Source organism: Hyla sarda, chromosome 8, assembly GCF_029499605.1.
Source record: "Hyla sarda isolate aHylSar1 chromosome 8, aHylSar1.hap1, whole genome shotgun sequence".
NCBI lineage: Eukaryota > Metazoa > Chordata > Amphibia > Anura > Hylidae > Hyla > Hyla sarda.
The window spans coordinates 159,234,193-159,254,012 of record NC_079196.1 but is presented as its reverse complement, the minus strand read 5'-3'; the positions used below and the strand labels follow the sequence as shown (position 1 = coordinate 159,254,012).

At 39.3% G+C, this 19,820-nt stretch overlaps 1 protein-coding gene across 6 annotated transcripts in view; it reads left to right on the top strand.

Moving 5' to 3' along the window:
* LOC130283814 (myosin-11) overlaps positions 1 to 19,820 on the top strand; it is a 138,414-nt gene that overhangs the window by 82,577 nt on the left and 36,017 nt on the right. For 5 of the 6 annotated variants that reach the window (XM_056533324.1, XM_056533325.1, XM_056533327.1 and 2 more), the window contains 2 exons: positions 3,140 to 3,167; positions 13,706 to 13,808. In XM_056533324.1, coding sequence (XP_056389299.1) covers positions 3,140 to 3,167; positions 13,706 to 13,808 — 131 coding nt within the window. Of the gene's footprint in view, positions 1 to 3,139; positions 3,168 to 13,705; positions 13,809 to 17,730; positions 18,052 to 19,820 lie in introns of those variants that run through there. The other variant, XM_056533329.1, reaches the window with a different exon arrangement.

Genomic DNA, 19,820 nt, shown 5'->3' with positions numbered 1-19,820 from the left:
GTATCCACTGGCAACGGCTCAACCTCGCTGACTGCTGAGAAGGCGTGGGACAGAAGGACTAGGCAGAGGCAAGGTCAGACGTAGCAGAAGGTCGGGGCAGGCGGCAAGGTTCGTAGTCAATATGGATAGCAGAAGATCAGGAAACACAGACTTTGGACAACACTAAACGCTTTCACTGGTACAAGGCAACAAGATCCGGCAAGGGAGTGCAGGGGAAGTGAGGTAACATAGCCAGGGAGCAGGTGGAAGCCAATTAGGCTAATTGGGCCAGGCACCAATCATTGGTGCACTGGCCCTTTAAATCTTAAAATTAGAGCTGGCGCGCGCGCGCCAGGACATGACAGCCGGGGGCCGGGACAGGTAAGTGAGTTGGGATGCGATTCGCGAGCGGGCGCGTCCCGCTATGCGAATCGCATCCCCGCCGGCAATGTCAGTGCAGCGCTCCCGGTCAGCGGGTCCGACCGGGGCGCTGCAGAGAGAGGAACGCCACAAGCGCTCCGGGGAGGAGCAGGGACCCGGAGCACTCGGCGTAACAATATATAGAAAGGGTTCAGTGTGGTGGTAGTATTATATTCGTGGGTTCAGTATGTGTCAGTATTGTATTCAGGGGTACAGTGTGTGGCAGGATTATATTCAGAGGTTTCAGTGTGGTAGTATATTTAGGGGTTCAGTATGTGGCAGTATTGTATTCAGGGGTACAGTGTGTGGCAGTAATATATTCAGAGGTTTCAGTGTGGTAGTATTATATTTAGGGGTTCAGTATGTGGCAGTATTGTATTCAGGGGTACAGTGTGTGGCAGTATTATATTCAGAGGTTTCAGTGTGGTAGTATAATATTCAGGGTGCAAAGTGTGACTTTTTTTATTCAGGGGCACAGCGTGTGGCTCACAGACCCCAGTTAAGTTTCTGAAATTGAATCCCCTGTCAGTAAGTGGCTGGGGATTCTGATTTTCCTCTCGCCACCCCTTCCCGTCTCAGCAGCTGACTGGACAGTGTCAGAATGTGAAGACACACCTCTTACTTTTTTTTTAAAGAGTTTTTAGAAGAATTAAGAGGAATTTTGAAATGCTTAGGACTGGAAGGCCATCCCATTCCCCCTCCTATCCCTGTCCTAGCTTGATTGACTGTCAGGGCTCAGCTTCCAGCACCCAGCCCTGTATTCAAGTCTTGTTCCTGCTCTGTGCATACAAATTTTTACAGCTATCTAACAGTATCAGCAGTTTGGAACATGAATTCCAGCTGACAGATTTCCTTTAAAAGAGTATTCTAGCCAAAGGCTTTCATCGCATATACCCTGAATTGGTAATAGAGGTAGATCAGTGGAGGTCCAACTGTTTTTTAGTTCTTTCTGGAAAACATTAGGAAGAGATGTCCTTTTTTGCGATTTGTTCCTGTCCTTCTTGAAAAAAAAAAAATTCAAACAAATACTACAAAGGATCTGTGATGTGTGAAAACAGTCTAAAACTCCAGCATAATCTGAAACGTATATAGTAAATGAATTAGATGTAATGGCCTTGCATTTCATATACAAGCTGAAGTATATACGCTATACTTTCTGCAATTATGAGAATAAACAGTTCTGACCACATCTGTAATGTCCGACAGGAAAATGCTACATTGCAGTGAATATTTTCCATGTAAAAACAATTATCATCTGTGACAGTAAGAAACTCCTCTTTCAAAAGCACAACATGGTGAAAAAACAAATGCAAGACCAAAATAGATCTAAAAAAAAAAAAAAAAAAGATCTCATCCCCCCATGGAGAATTAAAAGTTCCATCCGGCTTAGCCTGTGTCCAAGTCTTAAAGTTATCTTCAGAAGCTTTTAAAAAGCAATTCCCAACTTGTGATGGTATATTGATATATATGGGATATTCCACTGCGAACCCCCAATTTTGTGAGAATAAAGTGGCCATAGCACTTGGAAAATGCCTCACCTTTCTGTAAACAAAAAATAAAGTAGCCTAATATAGTTAGAGCACTGTAAATGCCCTTTTAGCTGTCATATTAAAAAAAAAAAAAAAAAAAAAAAGGGGGGGGGGGGATTTAGGAAGGCTATAAGACAGTTTTCTGGCAGACAAAAGTTGCACACTTTTGCACAAGCAATGCCTTGCTCGAAACTTTGGGATTTATTGCCCCACAGTGGTACCTTCTGTAAATGTGGCTGAGGGCTTAGAGGCAGGGAGTGTAGCCTCCTGCTACTGTAATTTATGCCAGAAACCGGCATAAATTATACCTGAAATCTACATGAGCTCTACATGGGTAGCATAAATTTCCATTCAGTGGCGAATGGACAACCAAAGATGCAGCAAATGCACTAAGAGGTCGGTGCCTCCTAATACATCTAGCACATCTTACTCCAGCTTTCTGTTATGTAAAATCTCCATGTTCATAAATTTGTCCAGTGTCCCTTTTAGGAACATGGACAGACACGAGCATTAGTTTTCATATCCATAGCCAGGTTTAGTCCTTCCACTGGTTTCTGCTATCATTTTAACAAAAGTTAACAAAAACTGTGATATGACCTCAGTGTGGCTATACAGCACAAAAGACACCAGACTACTGCAACTAGTAAAAAATGTATAAGGGTGTGTGTGTTCGCACAAGCATATTTTCTTTCAAACTCGCAGTGCACGGCAAATTTTTGGCAGTGGAGTCTTTCCTGTGGAAAATCCGCCACAGACCCTATTGAAGTAAGTAGGGTCTGCGGTGGATTTTTAACAGCAAAGATTCCCTCCAGAAGAGTCTGCTACCTAATGAAGTCAATGGTTAGCAGAAGCAGTTGCAGAAAATCTGCAACAAAATACGCATGTTTGAAGTACTCTAAGGGTAGGGCCACACGTACTGTATTTTGTTGCGTATTTGTTTCTGCATATTTTCCTGCCTATTAAAGTCAAAGGGAAGCAAAATCAGCTGCGTATTCTGCTACCCATTGACTTCAATGGGTAGGAAAATATGCAGCAGCAAATACACAACAAAATACGCCACGTGTAACCCTACCCTAAATGTTTTTCTGTTGTCAGTATTTAAATTGTGTGGACACCTTTACATGCTTTTCATATTGATCTTATATTTTAGCATATATGAAGATAATTCTACATACTTTTATATCTAATATGTAATACTTTTTCTTTTTCAGACCGTGAAGATCAGTCCATTCTGTGCACGTAAGTCCAATTTGCATTATTGTTCCATGATCTACAATTTACTCAGAATGCTTAAGGTTTCATATTCCTATTATTTTCAAGTTATGCCCTATTTACAGGATAGGGGATAACAAGCTGATCAGTGGGGGTCCAATAACTGGGACCCCCACCGATCACAAGAATGGAGTAAAATAGTTCCCCCAAATGAACAAAGCATTCCGTGTGTGCCGAACTCATTATCTATGAGGCTATGGAACGTTGGAGAGCACTAAGTTCGGCATTGTTTAGATTCCCCATAAAGAATAAATGAAGTACTGGCTGCGCACATATGGGGGGAGATTTATCAAAACCTGTGCAAAGGAAAAGTTGCCCAGTTGCCCATAGCAACCAATCAGATTGCTTCTTTCATTTTGCAGAGGCCTTGTTTAAAATGAAAGAAGTGAGCTGATTGGTTGCTATGGGCAACTGGGCAACTTTTCCTCAGTCCAGGTTTTGATAAATCTCCCCATGGTGTGCTCCATTCATTCAGGGTGATAATTGTCCTCCATCCTTGTGATTAAAGGGGGTCTATCAGATGGACCCTACCAATCTGCTGTGGATGGGGGATAACATTTGAAGATGGAATACTCCTCTAAAAATGTTTCACCTGTTCCTCTATGACAATTTTTCCCTTGTGAAATATACTGCATAAAGAATAACGCATCTGACCAATGTTATATTCCATAGCTAAGTCAGATGCTTTATACTCTAGTAGGTGTATTCCATAAGTAAAAAACCTATGGTATTCCTACTGTGTGGCAATTTTTTTTTGGAGATTTTAATCATAAAATTATACAGCCAATACGTTTTAATAAGTTTAAAGGGGTACTCCAGTGGAAGTGGATTTTTTTAATTAACTGGTGCCAGAAATTCAAACAGATTTGTAAATTACTTCTATGAAAATTTTTTAATCCTTCCAGTACTTATTAGCTGCTGAATACTACATAGGAAATTATTTTCTTTTTGGAACACAGAGCTCTCTGCTGACATCACGAGCACAGTGCTCTCTGCTGACATCTCGGTCCATTTAAGAACTGTCCAGAGTAGGAGAAAATCCCCATAGCAAACATATGCTGCTCTGGACAGTTCCTAAAATGGACAGAGATGCCAGCAGAGAGCACTGTGGTCATGATGTAAGCAGAGAGCGCTGTGTTCCAAAAAGAAAATAATTTCCTATTTTTTAATAGAAGTAATTTACAAATCTGCAAAACAGGAATGTTCAGCTCTCAGGATACCCAACACGGCTACATGCTCCAGCATAAGCAATCGAAAGAAGGTAGGTAGCCAGTGGTAACAAAGTAAAACTCTGCTTTATTCGGATCCTCATAAAACCGCGTGCAAGCGGGATTCAGCCAACAGACGACAATTACAGGTAAACGTGGACACGTTTCGGGAATACACCCTTTATCTTAACACCAGATAAAGGGTGTATTCCCGAAACGCGTCCACGTTTACCTGTAATTGTTGTCTGTTGGCTGAATCCCGCTTGCACGCGGTTTTATGAGGATCCGAATAAAGCAGAGTTTTACATCGTTACCACTGGCTACCTACCTTCTTTCGATAATTTACTAATCTGTTAAATTTTCTGGCACAGTTGATTAAAAAAAAAAAATAAATGTTTTCCACCTGAGTACCCCTTTAAGTAAAATTTTAAGAATATTTAGGGAGATTTGTCAAGCTGTCTTATAGCAAAAGTCTCTGTGTTGCCCATAGTTACCAATCACAGGTCAGCTTTAATTTTTTACATTGCCCTGGTTAATGCTGCTCTGATTGGTTGCTATGGGCAGCAAAAAGAATCTTACTATATGACAACACGATAAATCTGCCCTATTATGAAAACCAAGATAATTAGTAAAAAAAAAAAAAGCTTTTCCTGTAATGGATTAAATATCCGACATTCAGAAGTTCTTACATACGTGACTCCCTTATCTGTATAGAGCTCTAAGAACAAATTGCATACTCAGCACAATTGGGCCTCATTCCCTGGCCATTCATATTTATGTTGTCTATGATATAGAATAAATGAACCATAAATTACATGCATTATGTTAGTAATCTACTAAATCTTTTTAACCAATGTATATTACAAATAAACATATAGGGGGAGATTTATCAAAACCTGTGGAGGAAAAGTTGACCAGTTGCCCATAGCAACCAATCAGATTGTTGCTTTTATTTCTCAGAGGCCTTTAAAAAAACAAAAAAAAAAAGAAGTTATGTGATTGGTTGCTATGGGCAGTTGCTCAATTAACCAATCACATCATTTCTTTTTCTTTTTTTTCAAGGCCTCTGAGAAATAAAAGCAACAATCTGATTGGTTGCTATGGGCAACTGGTCAACTTTTCTTCCACAGGTTTTGATAAATCTCCCCCATAATGCTATTATCAACATTATACAGTGGTCCCTCAACATAATCCGTTCCAAACGGTCCATCGTTTGTTGAAACCATCGTATGTTGAGGGATCGGTGCAATGTAAAGTATAGGACAGTGGTCAAATCTTTGCATGCTGGGAGTTGTAGTTTTGCTACATCTGGAGGTCCGCAGGTTGAACACCACTAGTATAGGAAGTTGTACTCACCTGTCCCCGCCGCTCCAGACCGTCACCGCTTGTCACCGCTGCCCTGGATGTCGCCCTCCATCACTGTCGCCGCGTCGCCGGGGTGTCCCAGGCGCTCTGGCAAGGCCTCTGCTTCCCCGGCATCCTCACTCTCCGTCGCCGCCATCACGTCGCTACGCACGCCGCTCCTATTGGATGACGGGACGGCGTGCGCAGCAACGTAATGACGATGATGGAGAGCGAAGAGGACACGACGGAGCCCCGAGGACAGGTAAGTGATCGTCAGTGGACCACACGTGGCACCGTAAACGGCTATCCGGTTGCAGCTGAAGCAGTCTGCGCTGCCATCGCATGAGAGGCCATCGCATGTTAAAATTATCGTATGTCGGGGCCATCGTAGGTCGGGGGGTCACTGTATATATTTTTTTTGCAAATGACAGTGCCTGCTTAAAGTATTACTATCATTTAACTAAACTTCTGGTGCTAACCCCCTTCCTCCCCCTTGAAACAATGGCTGTGGCCAGGTAAAGTGTGCCGCTGTACTCTTCACTGCCTGACTCTCTGTTAAGTCCAGTTCCAGTTATTACTGGTACATGAGAAAATAATAATGGATAGAACCGTGCTTCAATCACAATATATATATATATATATATATATATATATATATATATATATATATATATACATATAATTTATTGAAATAATTGCATAAAATATAAATAATTAACTGTCCTCTCACAGGGCCCTTGTGGGAGGATTGACAGTATAGATAACAATGTAAAATTTCAGTAAAATAGACACACTGCTGCATATAAATGAATATCATGATTTTCACAATTGTGCCATTCGGCATTTGATAATCCAGCAATTGTTTTGTATTGCTAACAGTCCTGTAGCTTTATATACCAAAGTCCGTTATAGTTCTAGTCTATAGCCATGCAGCACTGTCCGCCTGTATAAGCAAGAAAATACTTCCAAGCCAACTGTTGGTTTGAATATTTTCTTGTTTATACAGGTGGACAATGCTGAATAGTGTTGAGCGGCATAGGCCATATTCGAATTCGCGAATATTCGCGAATATATGGACGAATATTCGTCATATATTCGCGAATATTCGCTATAGTCTCGTTTTATTTTCGCGTATGCGAAAATACGTGCATGCGAAAATTAGCACATGTGGAAATTCGCATATGCGAAAATTAGCATAATTTTCGCATATGCGAAGTTTCGCACGCCAGTCTGACACAGTAGTATTACAGCCTTCTTTAGGCTGGGTTCACACTACGTTTTTCAACTACGGTTCCCGCATACGGTTTCTATCAAAAACCGTATGGGGAAAAAACGGATGGAACAGTATGGGAAAAAGTAAACCGTATGGGTTTTTAAACAGTATACTGTTTTTAAAAGTGCATACAGTTCCGTCAGTTTTTACAGAAAAAAAACCCATACGTTTTTGAAATTTTTGTCCATTTTTAATGGGAGGGGTCTTGGGTGGGGACTTTAGTATTCAAATGCGCATGTGCAAAGTAAAAACGTATACGTTTTTCCCGTATGGAACAGTATACATGTGCGTTTCCCATTGACGTCCATGTTAAAAAAACGTATGCGGTTGCAGTACGGTTTTTAAACCGGAGTCAAAACTGTGGTTGACCACGATTTTGTCTCCGGTTTAAAAACCGTACTGCAACCGCGAATATTCGTAATTACGAATATATAGCGCTATATTCGCGAAATTCGCGAATTCGCGAATATGCGATATTCGCGAATAATATTCGAATTGCGAATATTCGCGAGCAACACTAATGCTGAATGGCTATAGACTAGAACTATATTTTATGATCCCTAAATTTGTAGATCCCTTTCTCCTCTTCTAGTTTACACTGATGATCCATCACACACAATACAGAAAATGTTGAGTGCTGTCATAGTGTGTGAGAGCATTTACAAATACCGCCTGAGAGCCTGGTATGACAATTAGGAAGAGATAATGCCTTATATGGCCACAGAGACAGGGATATTTATGAAATGCCAAGTGATAGGCACGTTTTGCCTGGGAGAAAGGAAATGCAATTCAAAGTCATAATGACCACACTATAACCTTTTAACCAGAGAAACTTCTCCATACAGCCTACTCTATAAAAGGCTTTAGTATTCCAAAACTAAAAAAAAAAAAGGACGTAGATGTTTTCTTGAAAGGTACTATCCGCAAAGCTTGTTGCAGATCCCATTACACACAGGGATATATAGAGCATGTGTCCTTTCATGTGGGAATCAACATGTGGGAAGCAACACTGTGCATACATACTGCCCTATGAGAAGCTCTGTCTAGTTTTTTCTTGCTATTGCATTTTCCACATTATCTGGAGATTCTGTCTCCAGAGTACCCTGCAGTTGGCATTTTCTTTCTTAGGGTTAGCTGGCAAGTAGCGGCCAATGTGTGGCTGAGGGGAATTCCACCTAAATGACTTATCTGCATGTATATTGTACAGTATATTGAACAGTCATGGCCGTAAATGTTTGCACCCCTGACATTTTTCAAGAAAATGAAGTATTTCTCACAGAAAAGGATTGCAGTAACACATGTTTTGCTATCACATTTTTATTCCCTTTGTGTGTATTGGAACTAAACCAAAAAAGGAAGGAAAAAAAGCAAATTGGACATAATGTCACACCAAACTCCAAAATGGGCTGGACAAAATTATTGGCACCCTTAACTTAATATTTGGTTGCACACCCTTTGGAAAAAATAACTGAAATCAGTCGCTTCCTATAACCATCAATAAGCTTCTGACACCCCTCAGCCGGTATCTTGGACCACTCTTCCTTTGCAATCTGCTCCAGGTCTCTCTTATTGGAAGGCGCCTTTTCCCAACAGCAGTTTTAAGATCTCTCCATAGGAGTTCAATGGGATTTAGATCTGGACTCATTGCTGGCCTCTTCAGAACTTCCCAGCGCTTTGTTGTCATCCATTTCTGGGTGTTTTTTGACATATTTTTGGGGATCATTGTCCAGCTGGAAGACCCAAGATCTCAGATGCAAACCCAGCTTTCTTACACTGGGCTGTACAGTGCGACCCAAAATCCGTTGGTAATCCTCAGATTTCATGATGCCTTGTACACATTCAAGGTACCCAGTGCCAGAGGCAGCAAAAAACAAAAAAAACAAAGCATCATTGAACCTCCACCATATTTCACTGTAGGTACCTTGTTCTTTTCTTTGTAGGCCTCATTCTGTTTTCGGTATCTTGGTCTCATCTGTCCACAAGACATTTTCCCAGAAGGATTTTGGCTTACTCAAGTTCATTTTGGAAAAATGTAGTCTTGCTTTTTTTATGTCTCTGTGTCAGCAGTGGGGTCTTCCTTGGTCTCCTGCCATAGCCTTTCATTTCATTTAAATGTCGACGGATAGTTCACGCTGACACTGATGCTCCCTGAGCCTGCAGGACAGCTTGAATATCTTTGGAACTTGTTTGGGGCTGCTTATCCACCATCCGGACTATCCTGCATTGACACCTTTCATCAATTTTTCAATTCCGTCCATGCCCAGGGAGATTAGCTACAATGCCATGGGTTGCAAACTTCTTCATAATGTTGCGCACTGTGGACAAAGGCAAATCTAGCTCTCTGGAGATGGACTTGTTACCTTGAGATTCTTGATATTTTCCCACAATTTTGGTTCTCAAGTCCTCAGACACTTCTCTTCTCCTCCTTCTGTTGTCCATGCTTAGTGTGGCAAACACAGATACACAATGCAAATACTAAGTGAATTCTTTCCTTTTTATCTGCTTTCAGGTGTGATTTTTATATTGCTCACACCTGTTACTTGAATTAGGTGAGTTTAAAGGAGCATCACATGCTTGAAACAATCTTATTTTTCCACAATTTTGAAAGGGTGCCAATAATTTTGTCCAGACCATTTTTGGAGTTTAGTGTTACATTATGTCCAATTTGCTTTTTTCCTCCCTTTTTTGGATTAGTTCCAATACACAAAAAGGGAATAAAAACGTGTATAGCAAAACATGTGTTACTGCAATCCTTTTCTGTGAGAAATACTTAATTTTCTAAAAAAATTTCAGGGGTGCCAACATATTTCGGCCATAACTGTATATCAGCAGATGCTATCTCTGACAGATCTGCCATCTCTGAATAATGTGCTATGAACTAGCAATCTTTCCTCTTGGATGCAATAAATAGATTTGGAACGGGGAATGATAGATACCTGTCCAAGAGGACTCTATATCTGCATACTATTTCTTTGTACTAAGATCTCCCACTTTAAATGCCATCTTTTCACATCCCAACATACATATATGAGGAATTTGTTTTTAGTGGCATAAGTGTATTTTGGGGTACCTATATCTTAACACTCAACTTGTATCATAGTATCATCCTTCTCTTTTCTCCAAGCTCCCTTGGTGTCTCTTACTCCACCTATGGCCTCTGATAAGTTGTCGCCTTTTGGTGGACCCCACCATGAATCCTTCCCCTCTCTTCCTGATGTTTGGAGCTATTTCTCTCCAGCAGCGGGGGAAAACTGACAACAACTTGCTTGTTTTTAATAAAGAAAAGTGATTGTAATAAAATTATGTTTTAAGCTTTTAATCAACTCATATTTTCAATGTTTAAATGCTAGTTTACATGCTTTTTAAATATTAATTTGCAATAAAACAAAATAAATATTGGATTGAGCTTTATTAAATTCAGGAGCCAGATAATTGACCTTTTTAAGGAAAACTGAGGTAAACTGTAACATTATACATACTGCCCATATTTCTTTGAGAAAACCCACCTCTAGTAGATCACTTTTTAATGCAATTTTGAGTGGTAATTTCATTGAACGTAAGTGAACGTGAAACTCTACTGCCTAGTGAAGTAATAGTTAATGCATTTGTTATAATAAATTATAGACCTGTACAACCCTGGTAAGGATTGCTGTGGTAGCTCCGGACCTTGTGCCATCTGATTTCCCATGCTGATTGTGGATTAAAAAGTTCAAAGGCTTCATCTCATAAATAAAACACTTACTAAACTGGGATTGTGGAAAAATAGATATTATCAATTTATTTTCATAAGCATATTTTTTAAGGATTCCTGCTGTATTCAGGGATAGTCTAAATTTAGATGGTACTCTATGCAGCGTCTTCCCTACGGAGTAGCATGCCTCAAAAAGTGTCAAAATAACATTGCTGTATAACATCCAAGTTAGACATCCTAGTCAATAAAATAGGTATAGCTTCATGTTCATCCACTAAGTGTGGGATGATGGGTTCAAGCTCTAGGTGCCCAATCTATTTGGGCTGATCTTAAGCCCTGGCTGTAGTTTAGATTTAGGTTTACTTTTAGTGAAGCTACATTAATATGACAATAAATAGAATAAATATTTATTCACTTATACCTATACTGGTTCAGAACCACTGATATTTACATATACCAGTAAAAAGTCTACCAGCTCCTTATAATTGAAAGTGGCGTTCTTTGCTAGTATTGGGCCTGCACGTGCATTCTTTTTTTTTTTTTTATAGGCACTCCAAGAACATGCCATGTGAACACCTATAGATTCTTATTTATTCCAGTCTGCTTTTATAAATAAAATACATTTTAGACAGTGTCCACATTGCCATTGTGCTCCATCCTGTTCTGGGTCTGTTCGACTTTTTATTTATTTATTTTTTTGCACCAGGGGGCCCCAAATCCATTTTTTTTTCTAATAAACTCCTGTCGCGTTGGCGGAATTGCTGATGGAGCTTCATATGGCAGTGCCCAATGGCAATGTACAAAAGGCCTTAACTGCACAATGAAATCAAACCATACAATATATCTTCCTAAGCATATACATTTTTCAAATGTATGGACCATATGGACCAGATATTATCTAAAGAATGAATACAATATACATATTGAAGAAATACTCAAGGAGAAAATGTATGCCTTAAGCCTGTTGCATAGACTGAGTTTGGGAGGTGGAGTCTTGCACAGAAGATTCAAAACCCCAAACATAGAAGTCGTGCCTTGCCCCTCAGACCCTACACTTGGCACTTTATGGAAAGACAGTTATTAATTTCTAACACTTTTTACTAATTAAACAAGTATTCTGGGATTGAAAAATCTACAACATGTTGCTGGGGGTGGCTGCTAAGATTAAAAAAATAAACCATACTTACCAGGTTCCCCCACAGCTCCCAGTCTGGTGACTTCCGGTTTCTCACTGCTCCCAGCTTCAGCTGCTTCTGAGATGACACCTCAGAGCAGGACCTGCCCACTAAGCAAATTGCTGGCAGCAGCAGTGTCCTGTTTTAGCCAGTGTTTGGCTGAACAGGCAGATTTTTTTCAATGTGTCGTCTCTGAAGCAGCGACATGCAAGGAAGATTGAGGGTCAGGAAGTCTGTGGACCAGGAGCTGCAGGAGGACCAGAGTTGGTAAGTATAGTTTAACTTTTATTTTTTTGCAGCCTTGAGCTAAATATATATATATATATATATATATATATATATATATTCCAGAATACCCCTTTAATACTAAGGAGAACTATTATAGACACTTTTTTCCAATGCCTATGACAAATTCTTGTAGCTATGAAAGGTCACCTTGGGTTAACAGTGGTGTAATGTGTTTGCTCGGAGTACAGGATTTCCACATGCTAATTATGCAATTTGACAGCTAGACTAGAGGAAATAGAGACAAATAATTATGACAATAATTAGATAACTGTGTCTAGCCATATGACTCCGGACCACTGAAGAAGCTTCATATTAATTTATATTAATCTAGCTTTAGTATTAGTTCTTTTGGTTTTAGAGGCAACTAAATAAAATGAACATAACATATGTAGCTGCCTGCACAGATCCAATTTAATAGGAAGCAGTTACAACAATCTCAATACTGTTATCCTTCATTCTCTATGAATATAGATGTTAATTATAATTAAGACTTTGTATCAATAAGAAGTAAGTAAAATCTGCTTTATATGTAAACCAATATAACATTGATGAACTGCAAACACTGATGTATGTAGCACGAGTAGTAATATATATATATATATATATATATATATATATATATATATATATATTGTTTTTCCAAATTCAAAACGTGACAAAAGGGGGTTGTAGACTGCAAAGGAGATGTAGTTTATACCAGATTTAATATACTGAATAGGTTGAAATAATGCAGATTTGGACTGGACTGATTTCCATACCATTTTTGCTACACAAACAATGGTCAGTAAATGATACTGGCCCCAATACATATTTATAGCACCTATCATTTCAGTAATTTAGTCAGAAGCCAGATGGTTCTCAAAGTGCTTCCTCCCTCCATAACTGGGATTGACCTATCTATTCTAGCTTGGCTACACACATGATGGTCAGTAACTAAAGCTGGCCAAAATCTGATAGAGGAGCCCGATTATGTGACTATTAAAGGGGTACTCCAGTAAAAAAAAATTTTTATTTTAAATCAACTGGTGCCAGAAAGTTAAACAGATTTGTAAATTACTTCTATTAAAAAATTCTTAGTCCTTCCAGTACTTATTAGCTGCTGAATACTACAGAGGAAATCCTTTTCTTTTTGGAACACAGAGCTCTCTGCTGAAATAACGAGCACAGTGCTCTCTGCTGACATCTCTGTCCATTTTAGCAACTGTCCAGAGCAGAATGTTTGCTATGGGGATTTTCTCCTACTCAGGACAGTTCCTAAAATGGACAGAGATGTCAGCAGAGAGCACTGTGCTCGTGATTCAGCATAGAACTCTGTGTTCCAATATTTTCCTCTGTAGTATTCAGCAGCTAATAAGTACTGGAAGGATTAAGATTTTTTTTTTAATAGAAGTAATTTATAAATCTGATTAACTTTCTGGCACCAGTTGATTTAAAAAAAAGTTTTCCACCGGAGTACCCCTTTAACTGTGCACCTCATCTTATAGCTACTCCCCTGATTAAGATGAGATTTTTCTTCTCTTGTTCAGAGGTGAATCTGGTGCTGGGAAGACAGAGAATACCAAGAAGGTCATCCAGTACCTGGCAGTGGTTGCATCATCACACAAGGGAAAGAAAGACACCACCATTACTGTAAGTACAGACCATTAATAATGTATCAGTGTTTTACAAAGCTACTCATGTGTGGTATCACTCAACAAGCCCTCCACAAGGGTGGAGTCTGTAAAGGAAACATTGCAGCTTTAGTCATTTGTTCTCCTGCCAAGTACTGACATATGAATTATACACAGCTACATTTCACGATTCATGTTTATGCAGAGCTAAGACTTTGTTTAATATACTTTGTGTAGTGACCCGGCACAATCTAAAGTGTGTCCCGTTGACAATGTCACTTGCAGCATCGAGTGAAATATTTCTCATTCTAAACGTCATTTGCTCTAAATTGTTTATGGAGAGGTTCAGGAACATACAAAAAGAGTATTTTATTTGGCCCAATATAGAAATTATATCATTGGATACCAAGAAACACTTCACTGTCATAAACATGCATCGTTGGAGTAAATGTTAAGCTGTCAAATGTTCCCTAAATTATATCTACAGCTGGCCATACATTTAAGCTAGATGTTGTCTGAATACTTCTTTAGCCAACAGCTATTGGTAGGGATCCTCCCATACACGTGTGGTTTAGCCCAATGTACATGCGTTCTGAATAGGGAGAGGGCAGAAAGCTGTTGCCAGACAGCTCTGGTGGGAGCTCAACTCTCTGAACACAAGGATCAAGCAGTTGAAATTCAACACGCCCCATTCTTCTTTCCCCCAATATCTGACATTTGGGGAAAGTCAGGAAGCCACATAAGATGGACGGATGGTCCCTCTAAAATCAGTCAAGTAATTCAACATGTTGGTTGTCAACCAGTGTAGCGCCTATTGCAGCTGCCACAAGTATTGTTACCCGGCTTTCCCTGATTACTGAAGTACAAATCTGTAAATGTATACAATAATACATGATAACTGAATCTGTGCTAAAAGCTAGGCTATACTTTACATAAGAGACACTTCGACTACGTTCCCAAAGCAAAAAATTCCCATAAGCAAATCTTATGTAGACAAACTACAGTAGAAATCCACATCTGAAACGTGGATGTCCACTATGGATTGGATCCACAAATAGAATAGTTATATTGGTTATAATAATTATATAGTTATCCATTTGGGAATGCAAGACATATTATGAAGCGATTGGACGACCCCCCCGCCCCCCCCTCTATGAGGTCCATACTACTTTATGGGACAACCCATGTAAGAATTAATTGTTACTAAAATTGAATATTCCCTTGTCCCTTGAAATATAAGCAGAATAGAGTTGCAAAACTACTACCAGAAAGCATTTGTATCATAATTCCCGGAGTTCTCACCTGTCCATTCTGAAATGTTATAATGGACTGTTTTCTTCTTAAGAGTTGTCTCCATGTTATTCTTTCTATTAATTCTTTATTAAAACAGGGTCAAAATGTATATTGTATGCCATATCTGTTTCTGACATTTGTTTTACTACATTATTCAACTACAGCAAGGCCCGTCTTTTGCTTACGTGAGTAAATAGATTGTGCAGTGTGTGTTAGCACTGAGTGGTTATTTGCATGCTATTGTTGTACAATCAGAACCAATGGTGGAGTAGAGATGGTGGTGATATCATGTCGTATCACACATGAAATGCAACAATAGCACCTATGTTTGACACAAACGAGTGAAATGAATGAGCTTTGACTCGTGCAGAACTGTGGTTGTCAACCAAATAAACAGGGTCACCAAACAAACTTTAAAGAAATAAGTACCATAATGTAATAGAAATGAAATCTAAATTAAAATATTGCCATAAGAATAATAACATATTTTAGTTAATCTGTACAAAAGGGGTTGACAATCATTGTTTAGAAGTCAAACCTCATGCCATACTTGTGGTTTTTATACCTATTTTTAACCTTTTCAACAATCCTGAAAGAACCAGCAGTTTAAAATTGGAAAATCAACAAACATAAGTCGACATTTTACAGACCTGCTGTGAATTTGTAGTGGGATTGCAATAAAGTGTGCACCTTTAATACTGATACTTTTGATGTGCCCTGCATGACTGCATGATACTCTGCTTGCAAACGTTTGTTTGTTTTTGAATATTAACATATATCTAGCAGACTGCATGAAATATATTTTGGAGGTCCGGCTTCTCAGTTCCTACATTATAGAACAAAGCACTTTAAAAATGAACGTCCGAAAGTGGAAAATATTTGGGCGCTAAGCATGTCGATAAACGGGGCTGTGCATAACTTCTGTCTGCTTAGTCAAGTGGTCAGCCATGTTTCAACACAGTATTTTGGGCCATGTTTTTAACTGTATATCAGCCCAAAATGGCTGCATCTTGAAGATCTATGCTAAAACAGCAGCAAAATAATTGGCAAAACAGGCACATCAAGGGAGATACAAAGTACTTACTCTGAGCTCCATATAGCGCGAGTTGTGAAGCACAAAAGTAGACTACATAGTTTGGCTGTAGATCAGCATCTTAGTAATTCTGTACCTGTTAAAGGGGTATTCCAGGAAAAAACTTTTTTTTTATATATATATATATATATATATATATATAATATATATATATATATATATCAACTGGCTCCAGAAAGTTAAACAGATTTGTAAATTACTTCTATTAAAAAATCTTAATCCTTTCAGTACTTATGAGCTTCTGAAGTTAAGGTTGTTCTTTTCTGTCTAAATCCTCTCTGATGACACCTGTCTCGGGAAAGGCCCAGTTTAGAAGCAAATCCCCATAGCAAACCTCTTCTAAACTGGGCATTTCCCGAGACAGGTGTCATCAGAGAGGATTTAGACAGAAAAGAACAACCTTAACTTCAGAAGCTCATAAGTACTGAAAGGATTAAGGATTTTTTTTTATAGAAGTAATTTACAAATCTGTTTAACTTTCTGGAGCCAGTTGATATCTAAAAATGTTTTTTCCTGGAATACCCCTTTAAAGCTTCCACTTGTGTGTGTATAGATAGAAACTATGAAATGGCCCCCAATCTTGGGCTATGGGATACTTAGTTTGCCGGCTTAGCTCCCACCTCTTCAGTTGCAGGTAAAGAGTATTATTTTAATCTGGTAACAGAGTATGTGAATACTGCACACAATTTGCGGCATATTCTCAAGCTAATATGGAATGGAAGTGTCTTGCATTACTCTCATGATGGGTTATCCCATGGATTACATTATAAAACCACTACTTATTACCCCAACTTAGGTCAGAGTTTAATTTTTTTTTTATTTTTTTTAGAGGAAAAGGGTGTTATGATTTTAGGAAACAATCCCAACTGGTGGCTTGTGGGACACATGTGACTTATGGTACAGCTTCTTGCTGCTTGTGGGACATTCACTCATATCCTTATCTGTTCAGGGACAAAAGGGGAAAATAACAAAAAGGGATTGATCCTAGACTTATTAACTGGCCTTTATTTATTTTTAGTTAGCAGGCGCCTATGGTGAAAAGAGATTGAAATGTTCTTTCCAGAGGTGTAAATTGAAGCTCCAGGGCAACAATGGAAAATCAGGGCCCTACCTACCGTATGCCATTGATAATACTGGTGTCTCTTTTGTATGGTGAGGTGGCCTCATGCACGGGATCCAGGTGCCGCTACTATCTCTGCAGCCCTTGATCAATTGATATGAATATGATAGAAAGCAGACATGGCCAGCTGGTTGCCTTTCAGAAGTTATAAATGTGTCAAGCTTGGCATACAGGAGCCTGAATTGTAAAGGTTTGGTGCTCCAAGCACATTTTGGGGACCTAGGGAGGAGAGCGGCCTACCCAATCCCCTCCGCCACAGTCAGGTAGAGATGATCTCAGGAAGTCCTGCCTTCCACCTCACTCTTCTGTCTTACAGCAGCTCTATTAGGGGGAGATTTATCAAAACCTGTGCAGAGAAAAACTTGCCCAGTTGCCCATAGCAACCAATCAGATTTCTTCTTTCATTTTCCACAGGCCTTTTCAAAAATGAAAGAAGCAATCTGATTGGTTGCTATGGGCAACTCAGCAACCAAGTTTCCTGTGGACAGGTTTTGATAAATCTCCCCATATATCTCTATAGCAGCTCTATATCTTGCTCTATATGGACTTTCTTTTTACCCTTTTTTTTTCACTTTGGTTTTCGTGGACATGCACCAAATTTATCATTTGGTGCAAGTTGTTAGTAATTTTGGCTCAAATGTTGAAATCAGCCGTTCACAGCACCTTTTACACAGAACTTACCACCACAGAGGACGCGTATTTTACCCTGTAGAGCAGCCATTTCGGAGTCCCTCCTGCAGTATATCAGCAAGCGACGTGAGTTATTTTCTTTTGTGGGGTTTATGGCCACCATGTGAAATGGATTTTATTTTCAACTTGAGTAGTTTTTTTTTGGTTGCTTTAGTGCAGTGGTTTTCAACCTGCGGACCTCCAGATGTTGCAGAACTACAATTCCCAGCATGCCCGGACAGCCGTTGGCTGTCCGGGCATGCTGGGAGTTGTAGTTTTGCAACATCTGGAGGTCCGCAGGTTGGCGACCACTGCTTTAGTGCTTACCTTTCCTGAACCTGTGCGGCCATGTCCAATGCTGGCTCAACGGAGGGTGAAGGTTCCTCAGAGACAACTATGTCGCAGGATAGTATTGAGCAGCCCCGGAGGCGTCGCTGCTTTCACAAAAAAATTTTTTAACGTATTTTGACACCTTTTACATTTTCTGACATTGCTAAGTGTGTAAAACCCTAAAGGCGCAAAATTGCGCCAAAGATCGATTGGCGCAAATGATGAATTACTGACTAAAGTTAAAATCACACACAGCACCGTGTGATTTTTGAGAAAGTTGTAAAAATGACAGTGGAGAAGATGCGCCAAACTTTGGCGCAAAAAGACACTGCGCCAAAGTATTGCGCCAAAGTTACGTGAAAAAAACCCCCCACATAAATCCTTTGATAAATACCCCCCTATATGTATTGTATTTATATATGTAGTATTGTGTAATTGCAATATAAATTGCATGAAGGGGCAATTTATGTAGATAATGCATAATTAATAGCATTTATTTCACCATGAAGCCCCTGCGATACTATGATCTTCCTGTGTAAATTGTGATTAGTGGTACTATGTACGTGTATGGTATAGAAATAATATTTATGTACGTGATATAGCACCACTAGGTTTGTATTTTTGGCAATCCAAACTGTAGCTGTAGTCCTGCCTCTGCGAATGGGAATGCATTTAATACTTTGGTGTAACAATGGTGTAACATTGTATTACCAGTTAAAAAAAGTTTTTTAATTACATTTTTTTTTTCAAATTATGTGGGAAGGGTGTGCCACTGGATCTGGGCCTTGGGTAAAGACAAACCTAGCTATCAGTTTGGCACAGTGTCCCCACATTGGGACAACACAGTACCTACACGTTTGCTTCACCCTGCAGCTATGCTCCATTGTTTCTAAGTGAGGCTGGGTTCACACTACGTTTTTGCCATACTGTTTTCAATCCGTTTTTCTAAAGAAAACCGTATGGCAAAAAACGGATGGAACAGTATAGAAAAAAGTAAACCGTATGCGTTTTTAAACAGTATACTGTTTTTAAAAGTGCATACAGTTCCGTCAGTTTTTATAAAAAAAAAAAAATAACCATACATTTTAGAAAATTTTGTCCATTTTTAATGGGAGGGGTCTAGGGTGGGGACTTTAGGGTTCAAATGCGCATGTGTAAAGTAAAAACGTATACGTTTTTCCCGTATGGAACCGTATACATGTGCGTTTCCCATTGACGTCCATGTTAAAAAAAACGTATGCGGTTGCAGTACGGTTTTTAAACCGGAGACAAAATTGTGGTCAACCACGGTTTTGACTCCGGTTTAAAAACCGTAATGCAACCGCATACGTTTTTTTTTAACATGGACGGCAATGGGAAACGCACATGTATACGGTTCCATACGTGAAAAACGTCTACGTTTTTACTTTGCACATGCGCATTTGAACCCTAAAGTCCCCACCGTAGACCCCTCCCATTAAAAATGGACAAAATTTTCTAAAACGTATGGTTTTTTTTTTTTTTATAAAAACTGACGGAACTATATG